The sequence below is a fragment of the Gorilla gorilla genome, chromosome 15 (assembly GCF_029281585.2).
Source record: "Gorilla gorilla gorilla isolate KB3781 chromosome 15, NHGRI_mGorGor1-v2.1_pri, whole genome shotgun sequence".
Taxonomy (NCBI): domain Eukaryota; kingdom Metazoa; phylum Chordata; class Mammalia; order Primates; family Hominidae; genus Gorilla; species Gorilla gorilla.
Genome location: NC_073239.2, coordinates 97,679,909 through 97,700,901, shown reverse-complemented (window position 1 = coordinate 97,700,901; position 20,993 = coordinate 97,679,909). Strand labels below are relative to the sequence as shown.

The following is a 20,993-nucleotide window of genomic DNA, read 5'->3' as shown; positions in this document are numbered from 1 at the left end:
ATAGAGAACTAATACCAATCTTCCCAAAGTATTTTTAGAAACCGAAGAGGAGGCAATTATCACTAATGCATTGTACAAGGCCAACATTACTCTGTTACCAAAACCAGACATGGACATAACCTAAAAAGAAAACTACAGGCCAACATTCCTGATGAACATAGATGGGAAAGAAAAAAACCTCAACAAAATACAAGGAAATCAAATCCATTCATTTCTTGTAGGAAGCATATAGTTAGGTCACGTTTTTAAAAATCCATTCAGTCAATCTATATCTTTTAATATGAGAATTTAATTTAATTACATTCAGGTATATTATTGATATGTGAGTTTTTTTTCTTGTCGAATTGTTCATTGTTTTCTGGCTGTTTTGTATATTCTTTTTTTTTTTTTGAGATGGAGTCTCGCTCTGTCGCCCAGGCTGGAGTGCAATGGCGCGATCTCGGCTCACTGCAAGCTCCGCCTCCCAGGTTCAGGCCATTCTCCTGCCTCAGCCTCCCGAGTAGTTGGGACTACAGGCGTCTACAACCATGCCCGGCTAATTTTTTGTATTTTTAGTAAAGACGGGGTTTCACTGTGTTAGCCAAGACGATCTCGATCTCCTGACCTCGTGATCCTCCCAGCTTGGCCTCCCAAAGTGCTGGGATTACAGGCATGAGCCACTGCGCCTGGCCTGTTTTGTATATTCTTTATTGCTTTCCTTTTCGCTTATTGTCCTTGTTGTTGTCCTTGTGGTTTGCTGATTTTCTGTGGTGGTACCAATTTGAGTCTTTTTTGTTTTTTTTTGTTTGCTTTTTCAGTGAGTTTTATATTTTCATGTGTTTTCATTGTGGTAACTGCTGTCCTTTCACTTTCAGGTTTAAGACTCCCTTGAGCATTTCTTGCAATAGTGGTGTAGTGGTTTTGAATTCCCTAGGTTTGGCTTGTCTGTGAGACAATTTTTTTTTATATATGAAAAATAATATTATTGGTTATGCTTTTCCCCCCGCTTTTGTACCTCAAATATATCTTCCCATTCCCTCTTGGTATATAAAGTTTCTGCTGAGAAGTTCACCGTTAGTCTGATGTGGGCTCATTTATAAGTGATTAGATGCTTTCCTCTTGCTGGTTTTAGAATTTCCTCTTTGGGATTCACTTTAGACAGTTTGACTATAATGTGCCATGGAGAATATCTTTTTGTATTGTATCTTATTGGGGATCCCTGGGCCATCTGTATCTTGTTGTCTAAATGTTTCTCAAGACTTGAGAAGTTTTTATCTATTATTTTGTTAAGTAGGTTTTCGAATCACTTTCTTTCCTCCTCACCTTAGGTGTACTGATAATTCATATATTTGGTCACTTTTTGGTATCTCATATATCATGTATGCTCTGTTTGTTCTTTTTTTTTAAAATTCTGATTGAATCATTTTAAAGGACTGGTCTTCAATTTCTGAGATTCTCTCTTCAGCTTGGTCTAGTCTGTTATTGACGACTTCAAGTGTGTTTTGTATTTCATTCAAGGAATTCTTCAGTTCCAGAATTCTTGTCTGGTTCTTTTTTATGATATCTGTATCATTCATACGTTTCTCATTTATATCCCAAGTTGTTTTTCTGACTTCATTCTATTATTTGTTTGTAATTTTTTTGTCTTTCACTGAGCTTCTTTAGTTTCACAATTTTGAATTGTGTTTTCAGAATTTTGTGAATTTCCTTTTGATTAAGATAGTTTGCTAGGGAATTACTGTTTTCCTTTGAAGGTGTTGTATTTCCTTGCTTTTTCATGCTTTCTGTGTTCTTACATTGATATCTGTATATCTGTCATAATAGTTGTTTTTTTCCAACTTTTTGAATTTGCTTTCATAGGGGAGGAATGTTTCCTGAAGACACATTAGTGGTGTTGGTTGGGAAGGGCCCTTTGGCTTTTATTCTGGGTGCATGTCATAGCATAGTCTCTGTATGATTTCTTCAGCTGTAAACAGCATCAGTGGTATCCATTGTTTTCTTGGTGGTTTAGGGTACAGTTATTAGTGGAGGCTGTGGTGAATTTTTCCTGGTGATAGAGGTGTCAGGTAGGTAAGTCTTTGGGTCTTCATAGTGGCCATGGTGGGCCGAGCATGCCTGATCTTGGGCTCCAGGGCAGATTTTGGATCTTCATATGGCTTGCTTGCATGCAGGTAGTGGTAGCGGTGGTCCAGGTTGGTGATTGTGTTCTCAGATCCCTAAGCAGGTGCTGCGGTATGAGTGATGGCAGTAGCAGTGGTGAGATGACCCTCTGGGTTCCAACAGGTGTATGCTGGTGTTGTTGGTAGGTACAGTACAGGGTTCCCACACACAGCCCAGACATGCAGCTCTCAGGCTCTCCTGCTTTCTATGGCAACAGCACTGCAGAGTCATGCAGAGGTGGGGAGGGATCCTGACCTTACACAAGCCTGGGCACAGAGGTTATGCTGCCAGTGGGGCATAGTTGCCATGCACAGCCCCATACAGGAAGACATCTGGCTACTGTATTGGCTGTGCCTGCAGCAGTTTGCAGAAGGGCAAAAGGTGTCTCACTTTTCTATTTGTGAGTCTGAGCACAGAGACCACTGCCAGTGGGAGGGGATCTCACTCTCTGCTTGTGAGGCCAAGCATAGAGTTTGTGCCACTACTGGTGGTGGGATCACTTCTCCTGGTCCCAGACAATGAGTTCTTGGGCTCTGGAAGGTGCTTGCCTTGGTATCCTTTGTTTCAGGGGCTGCTTTTTTGATGTGCTCTATCCTTCTTTCCCTGGGACATACTTCCTGTGTGCTAGAGTACTGGGGACCCTGCACTACCTTTGGGTTCAGCCAGTTCTGTGCTGCTCTAGCCTTCTGGGGGACACAGGGAGATGTCCGTGGGCACCCAGGATGTGTAGATGTTGGGACTGTCGTTCCAGGGCAGGATGTAGACCTATGATGGCTGTGCTCTCACAGTGGCACCCAGCTGTAGCTGCTTAGGTCTCTGTGTTGGGGTGAGTAACCTAGCACAAGTTCCCGTCTGGTGCAGGGCCCTTATGGGATGTTGAGATCTCTGTCCTTGCTAGTGTTAGGGTTCATGTGGATAAAGGAGCTCTCCAGTGTTTCAGATTGCAGCAGTTTGTGGTGGGAATGTGAACAGCTGAAGTTCTCTCACTTACCCTTTTTCTGTAAAACCTAGCCCCGCTGGGTCTTCAGCTGATCCCAGTTGAGCTGGTCTCTTACTTCCTGTACCTTGTTTGCCCCTGGTGTTTCCTGAGACTTCTCTGTTAAACTCTAGTGTTCTCTCCTCGATGTTCTATTTGAGGTATGAGAATCTATTTGTAATTTTGGTTCTTGCTTCTGCAGAGAGCGGGTGTCTGTGTCTCTAGTTAGTCATCTTGAATTCAAATTGACCTAAATTTTTAACTTTAATAGTTAATTTTACTTAATTTAAACGTAAGTAGAAATTAATAGGTGGCAATGTGACTGGATGGTGTGAAATTGGGTTAGGAGCCATGTCTTGAATTCTTAGTGGCATAGAAAGTACCCTGATTTTACTTTAATTATTTGAATATTGGGTGGCTTTATGGGGAAGGTGTTGATGCATTTTATTGAGGGCCTGATTAAAGAAAAATCGCCCAAAGCCACCCCTTTCCATGTCTACTTGAATCAAAAAAAGATTATTATATTTATTTGAAACAATATTTATTTTTGAAAAACAAAGTCTCTCATCTATATAGTTTTCCTTAGTTTCTGTTTCCTCCTCATGTTTAAAATAGAAAAATTGCTTTCTTCCAAGTGCACAAAGTTACTGTATTATGTGAGATAATGTGTCTATTCTCTTTCAAATAAACCATAATGCTCTATAATGATGTAAGGCAATAATATTAGGTGTTATGTTATATTTAGTTTCTCTCCCTCAATATTTGTTTTATATTTCAGAATAACTTTTTTTTAAATTGATCTGTGTAATTTCTCTTAGTCTTCTCTGCTGCCACATTAATATTGGTGAGATATAGGTGTATGTCTTTTATTGATACTTGCTTTGGCCTATCGCATTTCATAGCAAATGTATAACCAAGTTGTTCTACCTCAATCAAAAGCAGTCTCAAATACCAATCTACTTTAAGCAGAAGAGTTTTATCCTATTTTTATTAAAATTTTCTTCTCCCAAAGTGCCTACTTTAAACATCGGAGTTGCAGTATTGAAATTATCAGTCTAATAGGGTGTGAGATAAATTAAAAAAACAGAAATGTACTTTGAGATATGTGTTCCAGGGTCAGAATTTCCCTCGTGCGTTACTGAGGCCTAGATGTTAATTACATGTCCCTTGTGTTTTAAGTTAAACACTCTGAAGAAATGTGTATTTAAAATCTTCCATGTAGTGAACATCTAGTGAATGAAAGAGAAGTTAATATTTTATTTCTTCCCAAAGAGATGAGTGTATTTAATTAATAGAACATGATTTTCTGTAGTTTGCTTAGGTTTAGTATCATGTTTTATTAAAAAGTACAAAGAGGTTGTATGAAGCCTCTCGTAGGATTTGTTTGGAAATAACTATTTTTAATCACGAAGACTGAAGAACCTATTATTTGGGATTGATATTGTTTGTGTGTTTCTGCTCCATTTGGCAAAAAAAAAATGATAATGGCATATGTGGTCAAAATTAGAATGATAGAGAAGACAGTAGGCTATATTTTAAAGGAATAATATATGGGATATTGTTATTACCATGGCCCCTGATGTTTTATTTGTCTGCTAATTCACTCATTAAGAATTTGAATCAAGTTTTAAAGATTGTTAGTAGTTTTGCTTGAGTTGAAAAGAATTGACTAAAATTTAAATATAGTATTCTACTTTCAACCAATCACTACTTTAAAAAACACCATTTGAAATGGTATGGTCTCAATGAATGGCAGCCTAATTTAGCTTCATGTAGGTATAGTTCAGGGCTCCCAGACTTCCTTTGATTGATTGGAGTTCTTTTATTCAAAGAGACTTGCCTTAGTTCTGACTGTGGAAAATTGATTAGTTGTGCTGTCAGTATCAGTTCATGAAACACTCAAATTATACTGAAATGAATAAATTCAGTTCATCAACACATGCAAGCATATGTCAAACTAATTTCCCAATAGAGATGAGTAGGGGATGGCTTGATTGAGAATCTGAAAATTTCAGGTGAAACTCCATTAAATTTGTTAATTCTTTAGTTTATTCAATAAAAGCAAAACTTTATAATATCAGTTAGGGGTTAGGACTGGAAATAGAACTGCTCTAGTGTTCTATTAGTAAGTGTTTGTAATATCATTGGCAGACTTGGCCCTGCTTAGGCTTCCAGGGATTGGGAAGCTGCTGCTGCAAAGGCCTCTTAGCTAGGACAAAGGGCGAGATCCACTACAGAACAAAATAAATAATGTCTGTATGACTAGTAGCATACAGTATGACTATACTGTATGACTGGTATGCCCAAATTAGCAAGAATATGGTCCCTGCCTCATTTCCACATTCCAAATCTCTAAACATTGCAACTAATTGACAGATCCTAATTTTTATCCCAAAACCTAGAGATTTATCTAGGTTAAATCTCCTAGATTTATCTAGGTTATCAAGGTTTGGGATAAACCTTGAGGTTTATCCCAAAACCTCAAGAGAGTGCTGAGTTTTCAGTTTTGGGATTTCCATATGATAGGAGAAGATGTTAGAGGGAGGTGGCAATGGGGGCTGATTGCTGTTGGGTTGTACACGACAGTGCCAGTAATCAGGTTTTCTTTTAGTTGAAGAACAGGAACTTGCCTTGTATTTTTCATTGCCCTTGAGTAGCCTTGTGTCCATAGTTGGCACCCAAGTGAATGTCGGTTGAATTCATGTTAATCTTAATATCACATTTATAAATACATATACACACATCAATAATGTTATATGCAATATGCAATTTCTTTGAAGATTTTTTAAAGCATCTACTCCATTTTAGTTTAGTTAAAACTAAATCATCTCTAAATGCAATTAACTGGTCACAAGGAAACTGTAAAATGTTCCAACAAGCTAGAACTCAGTCTAATTTCAATAAATACAAAATAGGAATACAATTTATATATATATATGTATATATATGTTTTTACACTTGAGTCAGCTATTTTTCTCACTGTGGTATTTGTATTCCATTTAGATGCAGCATTTATATTCATTCAATATTTTCATTTTGTCCCTATTTTAAAGAAGTCATATTTTGGACAGGGATTAGTTTAATTTTTGTTCATAGGGTCAGTATTATAGATAATTAATTGAATTATATTTCAAGTGGCGTTCTATCATTGGCTTGTCTACCACCTATTAGCTTTAATGTTACTGCATTTCCCTTGGAGAGAATGGAACTTTATATGCCTGTGTTTGAAATATCATTATCATTGCAGTATATGATTTTGATACATTTAGGCAATTGCTACTTTTCACTGTACTGTGCTTCTGGAAACTGTATTATGAAACACATCATTGCAGTTTGGTTTGTGTGTTTTTATATAAGAAATATTGTAATTAATTGTGTGCATACCAAAGTTTTATAAACAAAACACATATTAAAATGAGTTTTTCATTAATTCAAAGTTATAAAAACTTTTAATTATTTAAAAATGATTAAAATTTTAAAATTATTCTTTATGTTCTGTAAAATGAGTATAATGTAAACATCCACATAATTTTGCAGTACACGTGTTTATTCTAGTATACTAAAAAGTTTGTTTTATATATATGTAAATATATAAAAATGTAACTATAAATCTACAACTATTGTGTCATGTATATGGTATACCAATAACTGACAGTTTAGCTAGTATAAACATTAATAATTTATAGTTAATTTTTTTGTCCTAAAATTTAGAAGAGGTTTTCTCAGATATCATAAAACTGGGAAAAAGGAATAAATTGAACAGGTGGCTTTTTTTCTTCACTAATTATTCAGGATGATATAGAGGCTTTACAAATAATTGATTTTCCATTTGTCCTGTCCCTTATCTTGGGGTCATTCTTTTTAAATGTTGTAGAGTCAAATTAATTTGCAGTCTTACAAAAAGCTTTACTTGTGAATATTTGGGAGCGGTGTCTTGTTGATCAGATTCACATGTTGATCTTTTTTCTCTTCCCCATTTTCCTCTCCTTTACTCACACTGGTGTTAAGGGAACTTTGATTCTGAAAGAAGATAGTGCTAGGCATACTTTGGCATGAGTGGTGTTGGGAGCTGTGTGACTTCCGGGATTGGCTGGCATGGGAATTCATTTTATTTCCTCCACCTCTGTTTCTGTCTCTTTTTTCCCCACTGCCCACTCTTTTTCTTTTTAATACTTTTAGTAGTAACTGTTAAATTAACTTCTTTTGTTTCCTTAGCCACTACCTATTTTTTTTTTAACATAGGGCTGTTGTTTTGAAGAAAGTATCATTTCTTTCTTCACCATAAAATCAGATAAAGGCACTCAGGAATGAGGTGTTAGCATATACTAGGCAGCATAAATTTGGAAGAGAGGCAAGGTTTGAAATAGAGCACAAAGAATGGCTCATATATATCACATTTATTAAAAATAACTGTTAGATGTCTGTCTTGCCTACTATGCCCTGTGGTTCTCTGGAGCAATAGAACACAGAAATATGCTATGTTATTCATCTTCATGTCTCAGCAACTAGGATATTGCTGAGTGCAGTAAATATTTATTGAATTGAATGAAAACGTGTATTGTCTTCAGAAAAACTGACAGATGCGTACTTTTCTTTTTCAGTCTTTCAAATGCCACAGTTTGTTCTTATGTATGATAAGCCAGCTCCATTGGATTTGGTTGCTGAAATTCAATTCAGATGAGAAAAGAATTGGTTCTAAAAGTCCATTCCTGTTTAAAAGGATTATGTTCAATTATTTTTAATGTTTCCATAATATTTAATGTCCTAGTGTTAGCATAAAGTCTTTTGGTGATTAATCTTTCTCAAGCACATACCTAATCATGTTATTCTCCTGCTAGAAAACCTTTGAAAGCTTAAACTGGATTTCAGTATCCAAGTCAATTTCTGACCTTACTTTTGTTTTTTTTTCTTTATTTCTACTAAAAAATAAAAACGGGATACATGTGCAGAACATGGAGGTTTGTTACATAGGTTATATGTGTGCCATGGTGGTTTGCTGTACCTATTGACTCATACTCTAAGTTCCCTCCCCTCACCCCCCACTCCCCAACAGGCCCCCCTGGTGTATGTTGTTCCTCTTTCTGTGTCCGTGTGTTCTCAATGTTCAACTCCCACTTATGAGTGAGAGCATGTGGTGTTTGGTTTTCTGTTCCTGTGTTAGTTTGCTGAGGAGGATGGCTTCCAGCTTCATCCAGATCCCTGCAGAGGACACGATCTCATTCCTTTTTATGGCTGCATAGTATTCCATGATGTATATATACCATATTTTCTTTATCCAGTCTATCATTGATGGGAATTTGGGTTGATTCCATGTCTTTGCTATTGTAAATAGTGGTGCAATAAACATACGTGTGCATATATCTTTATAATAGAATGATTTATATTCCTTTGAGTATATATCCAGTCGTGGGATTGCTGGGTGAAATGGTATTTCTGGTTCTAGATTCTTGAGGAATCACCCTACTGTCTTCCACAATGGTTGAACTAATTTACATTCCTACCAACAGTGTAAAAGTGTTCTTGTATCTCCACAGCCTCACCAACATCTATTATTTCCTGACTTTTTAATAATTGCCATTCTGACTACCATGAGACGGTATCTCATTGTGGTTTTGATTTGCATTTCTCTCATGATCAGGGATGTTGAGCTTTTTTTTTTTTTTTTTTGTGGAGACAGAGTCTCACACTGTCACCCAGGCTAGAGTGCAGTGGCACAATCTTGGCTTACTGCAACCTCCGCCTCCTGGGTTCAAGCGATTCTCCTGCCTCAGCCTCCCAAGTAGCTGGGACTACAGGCACCCACCACTGTGCCCAGCTAATTTTTTGTATTTTTGGTAGAGACAGGGTTTCACTATGTTGGCTAGGCTGATCTCAAACTCCTGACCTTGTGATCTGCCTGCCTCGACCTCCTAAAGTCCTGGAATTACAGTGTGAGCCACCACATCCGACCGATGTTGAGTTGTTTTTTCTTATGTTTGTTTGCCACATAAATGTCGTCTTTTGAGAAGTGTCTGTTCATATCCTTTGCCCACTTTTTGATGTGGTTGTTTGTTTGTTTTTCTTCTAAATATGTTTAAGTTCCCTCTCAATAAATGCAGAAAAGGCCTTTGATAAAATTCAGCATCTCTTCATGTTAAAAACTCTCAATAAACTAGGTATTGATGGGACGTATGTCAAAATAGTAAGGGATGTTTATGACAAACCCACAGCCAATATCATATTGAATGGGCAAAAGCTGGAAGCATTCCCTTTGAAAACCGGTACAAGACAAGGATGCCCTCTCTCACCACTCCTATTCAATATAGTATTGGAAGTTCTGGCCAAGACAATCAGGTAAGAGAAACAAATAAAGGCATTCAAATAGGAAGAGAGGAAGTCAAATTGTCTCTGTTTGCAGATGAAATGATTTTATATTTAGAAAACCCCATCATCTCAGCCAAAAAAGTCCTTGAACTCATAAGCAAGCTGACCTTATTTTTTAATCTCTCTTTAGCCCTCTCAAGCTATTGTCATAATCAGCTACCAGTGGTGAAATTTGTTGCCCATATGTTTTTTGGTAGTGAATGTTCGTTTCCTTTCCATAAGTGACCCAATCTTTTCTCTTCTTCACATTTTAGTTTGCCTTCTTTCTCATGTTTCATTTCTCTTCTTTCTGAGGTCTTGCTGAACAGAGTAGTTTCTCTTGAAACCTACTAACTTAAATCTGGTTTCTACTAGTTAACAGCAATGTCTGTTCTCTCCTGCTCATTCATATGCACCCCAATCAGTACTTATACTGAAGTACTTCCTTAGTGCCTAACCTAGTGTCTTTAACGTAGAAAGGAATAAATAGCTAGTCGATGCCTGGTTTAGTTTTAGCACAAGTCAACCTTATCCTGTGATTTTTTTTTTCTCAGTTCACAAACATTTAGGAAACACCTCTGCATCAAGATCGTATGATTCCTATTCAGGAGTTCCTCTTGTCTGGAAGGAACATGGCAACTTAGTTATTAAAGGGGTCATTTGAATAGTATCCAAATCATTATCATGGTGAAGTGGAATCAATATTGGATTGAATATTAGGGACCTGTGTTTAGTCCTTTCTCTGCCAAAAACTATCTGCCTTTTCTTGGATTGATCACTCTTCCTGTGCCTCAATTTCCTGATCTGTAAAATATAGACATTGGATTATGTCACTAATTCTAACATTGTTGCTAGCAAGATATAAAAATTCTCTTTATCAAGTTCCTAAAATGTGTCAGTTACTCTTTTGGGTGCTTTATCTTCATGTAGGTTATCATTCATCTGGAAGTTGGTGTTATTAAGTGCATTTTATAAGTGACATTGTATCGGGGGAACCTGTCCCCAGTATTTCAGTGTAGGTTCTTTCTATTTTCCATAAGAAATAAAGAGTACAAAGAGAGGAATTTTACAGCTGGGCCACTGGGGGTGACATCACATATCGGTAGGACTGTGATGCCCACCTGAGCCTCAAACTAGCAAGCTTTTTATTAAGGGTTTCAAAAGGGGAGGGGGTGTAAAACAGGGAGTAGGTACAAAGATCACATGCTTCAAAAGGCAAAAAGCAGAACTGCTAATAAGGGTCTAACAAAGATCACATGCTTCTGAGAGAACCGGACAAAGGGAAAAAGCAGAACCACTGATAAGGGTCCAACAAAGATCACAGGGCAAAGGGTAAAAGCAGAACTACTGATAAGGGTCTATGTTCAGCGGTGCACTTATTGTCTTGATAAACATCTTAAATAACAGAAAACAGGGTTTGAGAGCAGAGAACCAGTCTGACCACAAATTTACCAGGGGCAGAGTTTTTCCCCACCCTAGTAAGCCTGAGGGTACTGCAGGAGACCAGGGCGTATCTCAGTCCTCATCTCAACTGCACAAGACAGACATTCCCAGAGCGGCCGTTTATAGACCTCCCCCTAGGAATGCATTCCTTCCCCAGGGTATTAATATTAATATTCCTTGCTAGGAAAAGAATTTAGCGATATCTTCCCTACTTGCATGTCCGTTTATAGGCTCTCTGCAAGAAGAAAAATATGGCTCTTTGCCTGACCCTGCAGGCAGTCAGACCTTATGGTTGTCTTCCTTTGTTCCCTAAAAATCGCTGTTACTCTCTTCTTTTTCAAGGTGCACTGATTTCATATTGTTCAAACACACATGTTTTACAATCAATTTGTACGCTTAACACAATTATCACAGTGATCCTGAGGTCATACATACATCCTCAGCTTACGAAGATAACAGGATTAAGAGATTAAAGTAAAGACAGGCATAAGAAATTATTAAATTATTATTTGGGAACTGATAAATGTCCATGAAATCTTCACAATTTATGTTCCCCTGCCACGGCTCCAGCCAGTCCCTCCATTTGGGATCCCTGACTTCCTGCAACAACGTTGCTTTGGTTCACGAAGGGTAAGCACCCTTCTAAGGTCACAGGATAGCAGAGCTGGGATTTGAACGTGAGCCTGAGTGACTCATTCTGTTTCCATGATATGCCACTGTCTTCCTAGAGATGTGACTTTTGAGTCATTACAGTCTGGCAGTTTTCTCACTTATCCTTACAAGTTTCTATACAAAGCACATAAATACTATAAATGCAAATGATTATTTAAAATATGCATTGTTTATCCTGGTTTATTTAGGGGTAGATTTTCCATTTTCAATATATGTTTTTAAATGTTCACCAAAGTGCCCAATCTCTTGTGTGTGTTCACTGTCAAGTGTGAGTAGAGGAAAAATTGCACTATATTATATTATACGTTCGTTCCATCAGTGAACAAATGAGTAGTTATTGTTGCCACCTGTGTGGTAGTCTACTTTATGTCTCTTAAACCCTCATGGAAAATGTTTTAAATGCAGGCTTGGCAGTTCTTTTCTGGCATTTGAGAACTTGGATGATAAGTAGTTTTCTACGCTGAAATAAAGTTTTACTTAAATAATAATAATGAGAATTCACTGTGTCTAGACTACAAAACGTATAGTTTATTTTGACCACCTGGTTTCTGAGAGTCTGAAATTTTGCTCCGTACAGGTAGATGGTGCCCAAGTGACCAGCCCCTAATTAAAACTTTGGACACAATGAGCTTTCCTCATAGGTAACACTTTATATGTGTTGTTAGAATTCACTGCTGGAGAAATTGAACATGTCTTATGTAATTTCACTGGAAGTGGACTCTTAGTTTCCACTGGACTTCACTTCATGTGCCTTTTTCTCTTTGCTAATTTTGCCTTCTTTCTTTCCTCTTTAATAAATCTTAACATAATTATGACTGTAATATGCTGAGTCCTATAAATCCTTCCAACTACCAGCAAACCTGAGACCTTCAACCCAACTACTCATCACCATTTTTTCCCTGTTGAAGAAAGAAAGAGAAAAGAAGGAGAATTGAAAGGTATAAAGTTTAAGATTTAGATGGAGCTTTTTTAAGCCTTTTGGCAATGTATGGGCAAGAATTTATGGTAATATGGATAATTCTGTTTTTGAGTTGTTCCTTTTTTTGACACTACTTATATAGCAAGAAATAAACATGGACTTAATTAAGTGATATGAAATTTAACCATTCTGCTTTAGTGGCTGAGATAATTTCACACAATCTAAATGTAAAAAGTTCCTCAGTGTAGAAGATGCCTCCAGGAATATATAATAGTAATAATAGAGCTGAAAATCATTATAATGGAATAAATAAGTAAAATGCTTTTCATTTAGCATTTCATGTAGTGCATTAGGAAAATAATATTTACTACTTGTGCCTTAATATTTACTATAAATACCCTGAAAGCATTTATGCATGGATTTATTATGTGTTTGTACACTTATGTGCTCTATGTATATGTTCATATGTATGTGAGTGAGAGTGTATGTGTGTTGGGAATTGATATGAGGGTTCTGTAGTATAGTCCTTTGATTGATGTGGGATAAATAGTTATTACAGTTAGATTTTTCTGATTGGTTATTTGAGGAAAATGGATTAAAGAAATGCCGAAACAATGGCTGAATAGGATCCTTAGGACAATATAGGAAGGACCTATATGATGAATTTTACCTGAAACATAACACAGGCTGATAGCAAAGCAGTAGCTACTGATAGTTTCCAGACTTAGGGCAGTTAGAAGAGGTGTTCATCCAGGACAAATTCAAACCTGCTTTCTCTTGAGTAGTGAAAACCACAATTATTTACAAGAAGATCCATACCCTTTTCTGTTCATTTACACTCACATACCCAATCAATGACATGATCTTTTCAAATATTATTCAAAGTGAATTATTGCATGTAGCATATTAATATAAGAGTCCGCAGTTTTTAAATGTGAGAACAAAAGAGTTTGCCTGCGTAAGCTCTGGGCTTGAATATGTTAATCCTGTGCTCCCTGTTGTTGCTCTGTAATTACAGAAGATTAAATAACCCTGAACTTACTTTGCTTCTGGGTTCAAGTGAGTTGCTGGAGAAATCCAAAGAATTTGGTATACTCTTGGGCCCATTATAAATTTGAGATTATCTAACTAGAACCTTATTTCTGTTTGTTATCTTTTAGACATCTATCAGTTGTTCATTTCCTCTTTTCCTACAGTGATTATTTCAGATCTGCTCACTATTAAAATACACAATTCAGCTCATTTCCATCCTCCCTCATCAGAGAGCCACTTTCCTGCCATTTTAGTAGGACCACCTTTTTGTTAGGAGTTGGTCCTCAGATAAGTTTACTTCTTGACTTGCTAAATTTAAGATGCCTATGAGATTTCTAAGTGTAGAAAGTTATGAAGCCATTAGATATTTGAAAGTCTGGAGATGACGGGTTAGTATGGCTTCTGAATGTAGGACTCACTAATACCTACTAATATCTGTCTACCTAAATACTCATCTACCGAGGGTATTGTGTAGGTGGGAACATGCATAATACTGGAACTTTATAGAGTTATTTAGATTTAAGAGGCTAAATGGTAGAAGAGACTCAGGAAAGGAGATTATGAAAGAAGAAGAATAAGAAGATAGAGAACTAGTGAGAAGTAGTATGGTGAAAGTTAAGGAAGCAGAGAGTTAGAATGAGCGAGGGGTTATTAACAGTGTCACATGCTACAAGGAAACTAGGTGAAGGAAATTTTTTTTTTTTTTTTTTGGACTGAATCTCGCTGTGTGGCCTAGGCTGTAGTGCAGTGGCGGAAGCTCAGTTCACTGCAAACTCCACCTCCTGGGTTCAAGCTGTTCTTATGCCTCAGCCTCCTGAGTAGCTGGGATTACAGGCGTGTGCCACCATACCCAGCTAATTTTTGTGTTTTTAGTAGAGACAGGAGTTTCGCTATGTTGCCCAGGCTAGTCTCGAACTCCTGGGCTCAAGTGATCCACCCACCTCGGCCTCCCAAAGTAAGATTTTTAAAGAGTTATTGTATTTGGCTGTAGGTGATCTTTGGGGATCTTGATGAGAGCTGTTTTCATAGTATGATGGACACCAGATGTAGTGAACCAAGTGAACTGAAATAAGGTTGTGGGGGCATCAAGTATGGACCACTCTTTCCAGGATCTTGGCTTAAGAGGAAGATGAGTACATGGTACTGGGTAGAAGATAATGTAGGATTGAGGAAAGTGCTTTTGTTGGTGTTGTTTTTCTTTTCTTTATTTTTTAAAATCTTTACTGTTAGTTTTTGAGATGAGAGAAGTAAAGCAGAATAGTCAAGTAGGAAAATCGCAGAGATAGGCTATTTGTCTAAGGAAGAATCCCCTTTCCTTGGAGGCTGGAAAAGAGAAGAAATTGACCATAGGTAAATTTTAAAATACTACAGGTAGGACATATTTGGGGTATCCTGCATTAACTGCCTGCCCAATTTTACTTCTGAAGGAGGAGCTATAGTACATACTAAAACCAAGGGTAAAAATGATAGGGTCAGAGATGAGACTTTTTGTCATAATGGCCCTTGTGTGAGCTGGGTTGAGGCATGTGGAAGACTTTCTGGGTGCCAATGAGTTGACTCTCTATGTGGTCACATCAACTGATAGTCCTGTGTGATTTTTCTTACAGGACTCAACCTGATGTAGGAATTAGGAACTTTTTAAGTTCACCTAGAGTTGGTGGTTTTGTTGTTTATGTTCAGTGAATGAACAGTTTAGAGAGGGAGTCTAGGTGTAAGCAAGAGATTGGCTAAAGTGAAAAAATATAGTGTTTGGGTTAGAGAGCCAGGATTTAAAGCTAGCAAAAGAAATCTCAAGGGAGTGGTCATCTCCTTGACAATGAAGCACAGATAACACAGAAGGAAGAGGGCGTAATAGCTGATTAGATTGGTAATTAAATGCAGAGTTATGGGAAGAGGGTGGAGTGAGGAACCCCTTGCTTTAAAGGTGGCAGTTCTGATAAAAACACCAAGATAAAACCATGGCAGTGGGTGACTGAAGAGGCCTGGAGTTGGGGTCATCTGAGAATCTGGAAGTTTAGCAATAGGTTGATAACATGGGCTCTAGAAGCAGACTATCCAGGTCCAAATGCCTATGCCCTCACTTATTAGCTGTGTGATCTTGAGCAAGTTATTAACTCCAGCAAATGTTGGTTACTTTTCACTGAAATGGGGATAATATTGTCTCATTTTAGATTTGTGTTGGGATTGAATGAGGTAATTCATATACAGCATTCAATCTTTGGTATAACTCGAGTACTCAATGCATTTCAGTCACAGTCATAGTTATTTGATTATTATTGCTAGCTTCTTTCCTTTTAAATCTCAGCTTATGCATCACCTCCTATGGGAGACTCTCTGCAGCCACATTGTAGTCTATAGACCCCTTTAGGTAATTCTCCATCATGTTTTAGCACCTAGGACTATCTAGTATAATTTAGTGGTTAGTGAGAATACCTCCCTAATTAGAGTTAGCTTCTCTGGTATTAAAACTATGTCCTATTAATATTTCTATAAACCATATGCTTGATGAACAGGAAGTATAACCACTTTCTTTCCAAGTATTTGTTGAAAGGAAAAATCAGTTCCATTTCTCTTTTGATCAGGAATCACTTGATTGCTGCTTGTTAATCAAGTTGATTTCTAGCATATTGGTAAAACTTTTAGAATAAGAGCAAAAGGTAAACCACAATTACAAGGGTTTTCTCATCTTATTTTAGAATTTTCTACACACACAAGTACACAGTTCTCGATTTACCATTTGGGTGAATGAAACGTCTTCCAGGCTGCATTGAATTTAGCAAACTGGACAAATGCAAACCTGTTGCCCAGAAAATGGAGTTTGTTTTTGAGGCATTTAAAAAAATGTTTGCCATAATGTCAAACCATGATTTTAATCATGAGGGAAATTACATTTAACCTTATTTGAGCCATAGATCATAGAATCTGGACCTGGAAACTCTGCTGTTGGGGCCAAAGGAGCTTGGTAAATGTTTCTAGTTTCATTTGTCCGGACCTTAGTACAGTGGAGATGTTATTTATTGTTTATCCAACTCACAGCCTCATTCCAACCCCTGGAACCCATTCTTATTTGGACACATGACCTTTTTATATTATTTTTGTTGCCACTAAGTATTTGGAAACTAAGGCTTAGGAGGGGCAGCTTATGTGACTCATTTTAAGTGCTTTATTTCTGAATTTATCACTTTCTTACAAAGCTTTACAAAAGTGGCTTAATGTTAGTGATTCTTTAATGGCTTAATGTTAATGATTATTTTATTTGTATAAACTTGCATAAAACAATATCTTCTCATTTTTAAACTTAAAATAGATATTTACTTATTCTTAAAATATGTATTAATCATGATGATTTAGTGTAATTTCCAAATATATAATCACCATCCTGGCTTTAGGGAAGCTAGACTGAAGGTTTTTTTCTTGATTAGAGAAATATTCAAAATAAAGTTAAATTAAGTGTATTTATAAATCTGTACTATAGTGATTCATATCAGCTTGAGATAAGTGCCTCAATGTATAATATTATGTTGGTTTACCTGGAAATAATGTATAAACACTTTATTGGGAACCTAATATAATGTTATCTATGCTGATGTTTCTGTCACTCTATTGTTACTTATTTTTATTTTTTATTATAATTTTGTTTTGCTGCCAGAAGGCAAAATGTTATATATGATTGCTACTAATAGTTCTCTGATAACCTGACAGATTTTAAAACATCGATATTTCTTCAGCTGGACAAAACACTAGGTTGTTACTAAAATAATGCACATTGTTCGCTTCAAAAGTGCCTTCTATTTTAGTGACAGTCAATTGGAAACACATATTTTCCCTTTTTGGATAATAAAATAGTCCAAGAAAGAGGGAATATTTATATAAAAAATTATTCCCAACTAATGTGGTTATAAAATACAAAGAAAAAGACTCATGATTTCTAAATTGATTGCTAATGAATTTTAATACAGATGATTTCCACTTCAGTGACATTAGAGATTCTTGTTTGAAGATATGCTACACACCCAATTTAGACAAGAATTTGTTCCTAATGTTTCGCATACTTTATTCCTAGAATTTAACACGTGAACTGGAGAATGGGGAAAAACAGCAACTGCAGATGTTGGATCGACTTAAGGAGATCCAGAATCACTTTGACACATGTGAGGCCGAGCGTAAGCATGCTGACCTTCAGATCTCAGAGCTGACTCGCCATGCGGAGGATGCAACCAAGCAGGCTGAGCGGTACCTCAGTGAGCTCCAGCAGTCAGAGGCTCTGAAAGAGGAGGCGGAGAAGAGGAGGGAAGACCTGAAACTGAAAGCTCAAGAATCCATTAGGCAGTGGAAGCTTAAGCATAAGAAGTTAGAGCGAGCGTTGGAGAAACAATCTGAAACTGTTGATGAACTGACAGGCAAGAATAATCAGGTATAAAAGCCACATTCCTAAGGAACGGTTTTCAATGTGATTCAACCATTCATTCATCTATCCTTTGAAAAAACACTTGAGTGCCATACTGTACATATAATCAATATGTCCTTGATAGACGAATCCTTATGTCTTGGCTGTTTCAAAGTACAAAAGTTAATTTTTAAATATTTTTTGCTTAAGCCTTTTCATAGTTTAATATTATGTGGCTTTTCAGAGTTGGCCCATAAATAGATGTACCCCTTGCCCCAGTTTAGGTGTAAGTTTCCTAAATTGAATTATTGTTTAATCTTCTAATATTCCAATGGAAAAAGAAAATGACTAAATCTTTGTTATTTTCACACAACTTTCCTCCCAATGCATTTATTTTAAAATCTCATTTATTTATATATTTTCAACTAGGTATTGGTTAGAAAGAAGCATTTAAAAAATGCAGTAGTTACTAGGGCCATTTACTGGCAGCAACTGTGATGGGCTTACTTAAATGAGTGACACTGGGGATCTCACTGACTGAGCAGTGTTATGGGATCACAACCCTCTTCAAGACTTTGCTTTTATGCCCTTTTGATAGCAACAAAACGCATTTCACTGATATATGTATGCATTTCACATTGTCTTTTCTCTTGTATAATCAGTTACTTTAAATGGATTTTATGCTCCTATGTTGATTCTCATCTGATATATCTTTGGGTTGAATTAAACCCAGATGTTTATAAGATAATAAGCAGGAAAGTCGTGATTGATTTTTTTATCCATGTTTATTCTTGGTTTATCATTTGTGCTTTGTCATTTGTCACTTGTCGAGAACTCTGTACATTCCAAAAGAATAATCATTTGGATAAGTTGACTTTCTTTGAAAAGAAAACAAAATATAGGGCATTATATTTATAAAATCAGTTTTCAGCATTTAAGAGTGACAGATGCTTATTTCAGATGAGCTGTCATGGAAAAGATGCTTTATCTTTTACATATGAATTTCTCGGACATATAGAAGATGAAAGAAATGATCATTTTGCACTCACTGTGGATTGCTTTTCATTTTAACCCATCTGACACATACTGGGTGGCTGGTTGCCCTGAAGTAAAGCAGTTCTGAAGCTTTCAGACTTGTGTCTGAACTGATCTGATCCCAGGAAATTGCTCTATCTTGATTATTCTGTTGTCAGCCTGATCTGGCAACTGGCTCAATGAGCCTGACTGTAAGGTAGGTAGGTAGCTAGCGAGAGGAGTGGTTGAGAGAATTGATTGATTGAAAATCTCATCTGGAGGTTTTACTTAATTAGAAGAGATTTAGAAGGGTCCATGTTATCATACAGTAATTCCAGTCCATGGTGCTGAGACTTTTCTAGGTTGAGTTTTCGGAATATTAAAAATTGTTTAACAATCATTTCCCAGAATACTTCCAATTATTTTTATCACTTAGCATTACTAATGATAAGCAAAGAAGCAGTTTTAAAGTGATTGCCACAGTTAGGGTCGTATCACAATTATCACAGCAGGCATTGTAATTTCTCCTTTAAAAGCCTTAAAAATTAATGCAGCATGTTGCAGTTAGAGCAATGGTTTTTCAAGGAAAAAGAGTAAGAAATGTGCTCAGTAAATCTGTGATGTGGAAATACATGGTAAATAATTTTGGAAAAAAAATTTAAAAATGTATTACTGAATATTATTTCAAAGGGATATTTAATTCTTAATAAAATCACAAAGCCACCTTAGCACATTTGTAATACAGCTACTTTCTTTTTGATTTTTAGGGCTAATTATTTTCAAAAAGTGACTGCAAGGTATTTTGGAAGGGTGTATTAAAAATTATACTGATTTACAAATATAACATATTGTGGCTTAAAGAATAAATTACTTAATAAGTAGCCTTACTGAGTCATTTTATATGCTCATATGATGCTCTCCTCATATTTGCAGTATGGTTCTGTGTCTACCACCAGTTCTCTTTTTCTAGCATAATTTATTTTCTGCTTTAAGATTTGTTACTTAAAAAATATACAAAACGGCAAAATTTTTTCTCTTAAAAATTTCTCTGATTTATTTCCTTTTTCCTGCTTTTTACATTTCTGGAATCTTAGTAAGATTATCAGATATATATCATGTTACAAAACTACTTCATTACTGAAGGATGTGTAATATCAAATCACGTATCACTGCAGGGAAAAAAAAAAAACCCAGACGGATCAAATTGTACACTTTCCTCAAAGACAATGCAATGGATATTTACATCAGGGAATTGTGGTGTACTTCAGGGATATGTAGGTAACACATATTAGGAGACTGAAAACTTTATAGATACAAATAATCTAGTCGTAAGTTGTGGTATTTTTGCTTCTCTTTTTCTTTTAAGATACGTTTGAAATCATTGGTTTGTAATGGTGCTTTGAAAACGATAAAGGAAAAAATTGGACTCCAATCATAGTATATGCTTTTCTGAATGTTTCCATTTTTTTCATATTCTTTTTTAATATGTATAATGGGAATACTTCTTGGGATTTTTGTTGTTGTTGTTGTTTTGTTTTGTTTTGTTTCCCCTGCTTAATTGGCAGAATAATTGGCTTGCTTATGTATTGAGCTTTTTGCTTGATAGTATTTGACTTCAAGAATCTTAAATTACCATCTATTCCTTCTGTGTATTTCCTTCCTGCTGACAGAAAAAAAGAGTTATATGTAATATATGCTGTCTTGTAAAATCTGAATTTTTGAATGGTTGAAAGTAAGAAGGATCAGTGCCAAAGTGTATGATTTTTTGAATGCATATGCAGTCCTATCACATACAGTTCAAGAAATGCTAGAGTATGTATTAGTATAATCCAGCCATCTGCCTGCATTTTCCCTCACATGCAGGTAAAAAACGAAACAAAACAAAACAACAACAACAAAAAACATTGAGCAAGCCCCTCATCTACCTTTTAGTTAATTAAAAAAAAAAAAAACCAAACTGTGTATATAATACTTTGTGTTCACGTCTTTGAGGAGTTGGCTTCTGTTTCTATAATTGCCATGGTTTTAGATAGTATCATTCTTTTGGCTTCGCACAGCTATTTTCAGGC

General features: G+C 36.3%; 1 protein-coding gene across 16 annotated transcripts in view; it reads left to right on the top strand.

Moving 5' to 3' along the window:
* The window catches only part of CEP128 (centrosomal protein 128), a 446,086-nt gene that overhangs the window by 131,301 nt on the left and 293,792 nt on the right, over window positions 1–20,993 (top strand). For all 16 annotated transcript variants that reach the window (XR_010130804.1, XR_010130805.1, XM_063698091.1 and 13 more), the window contains one exon: window positions 17,587–17,937. Coding sequence is in view for 14 of the 16 variants with exons in the window: in XM_063698091.1 (XP_063554161.1) it covers window positions 17,587–17,937 (351 nt within the window). In the remaining 2 variants the exon portion in view is untranslated. The remainder of the gene's footprint in view (window positions 1–17,586; window positions 17,938–20,993) is intronic.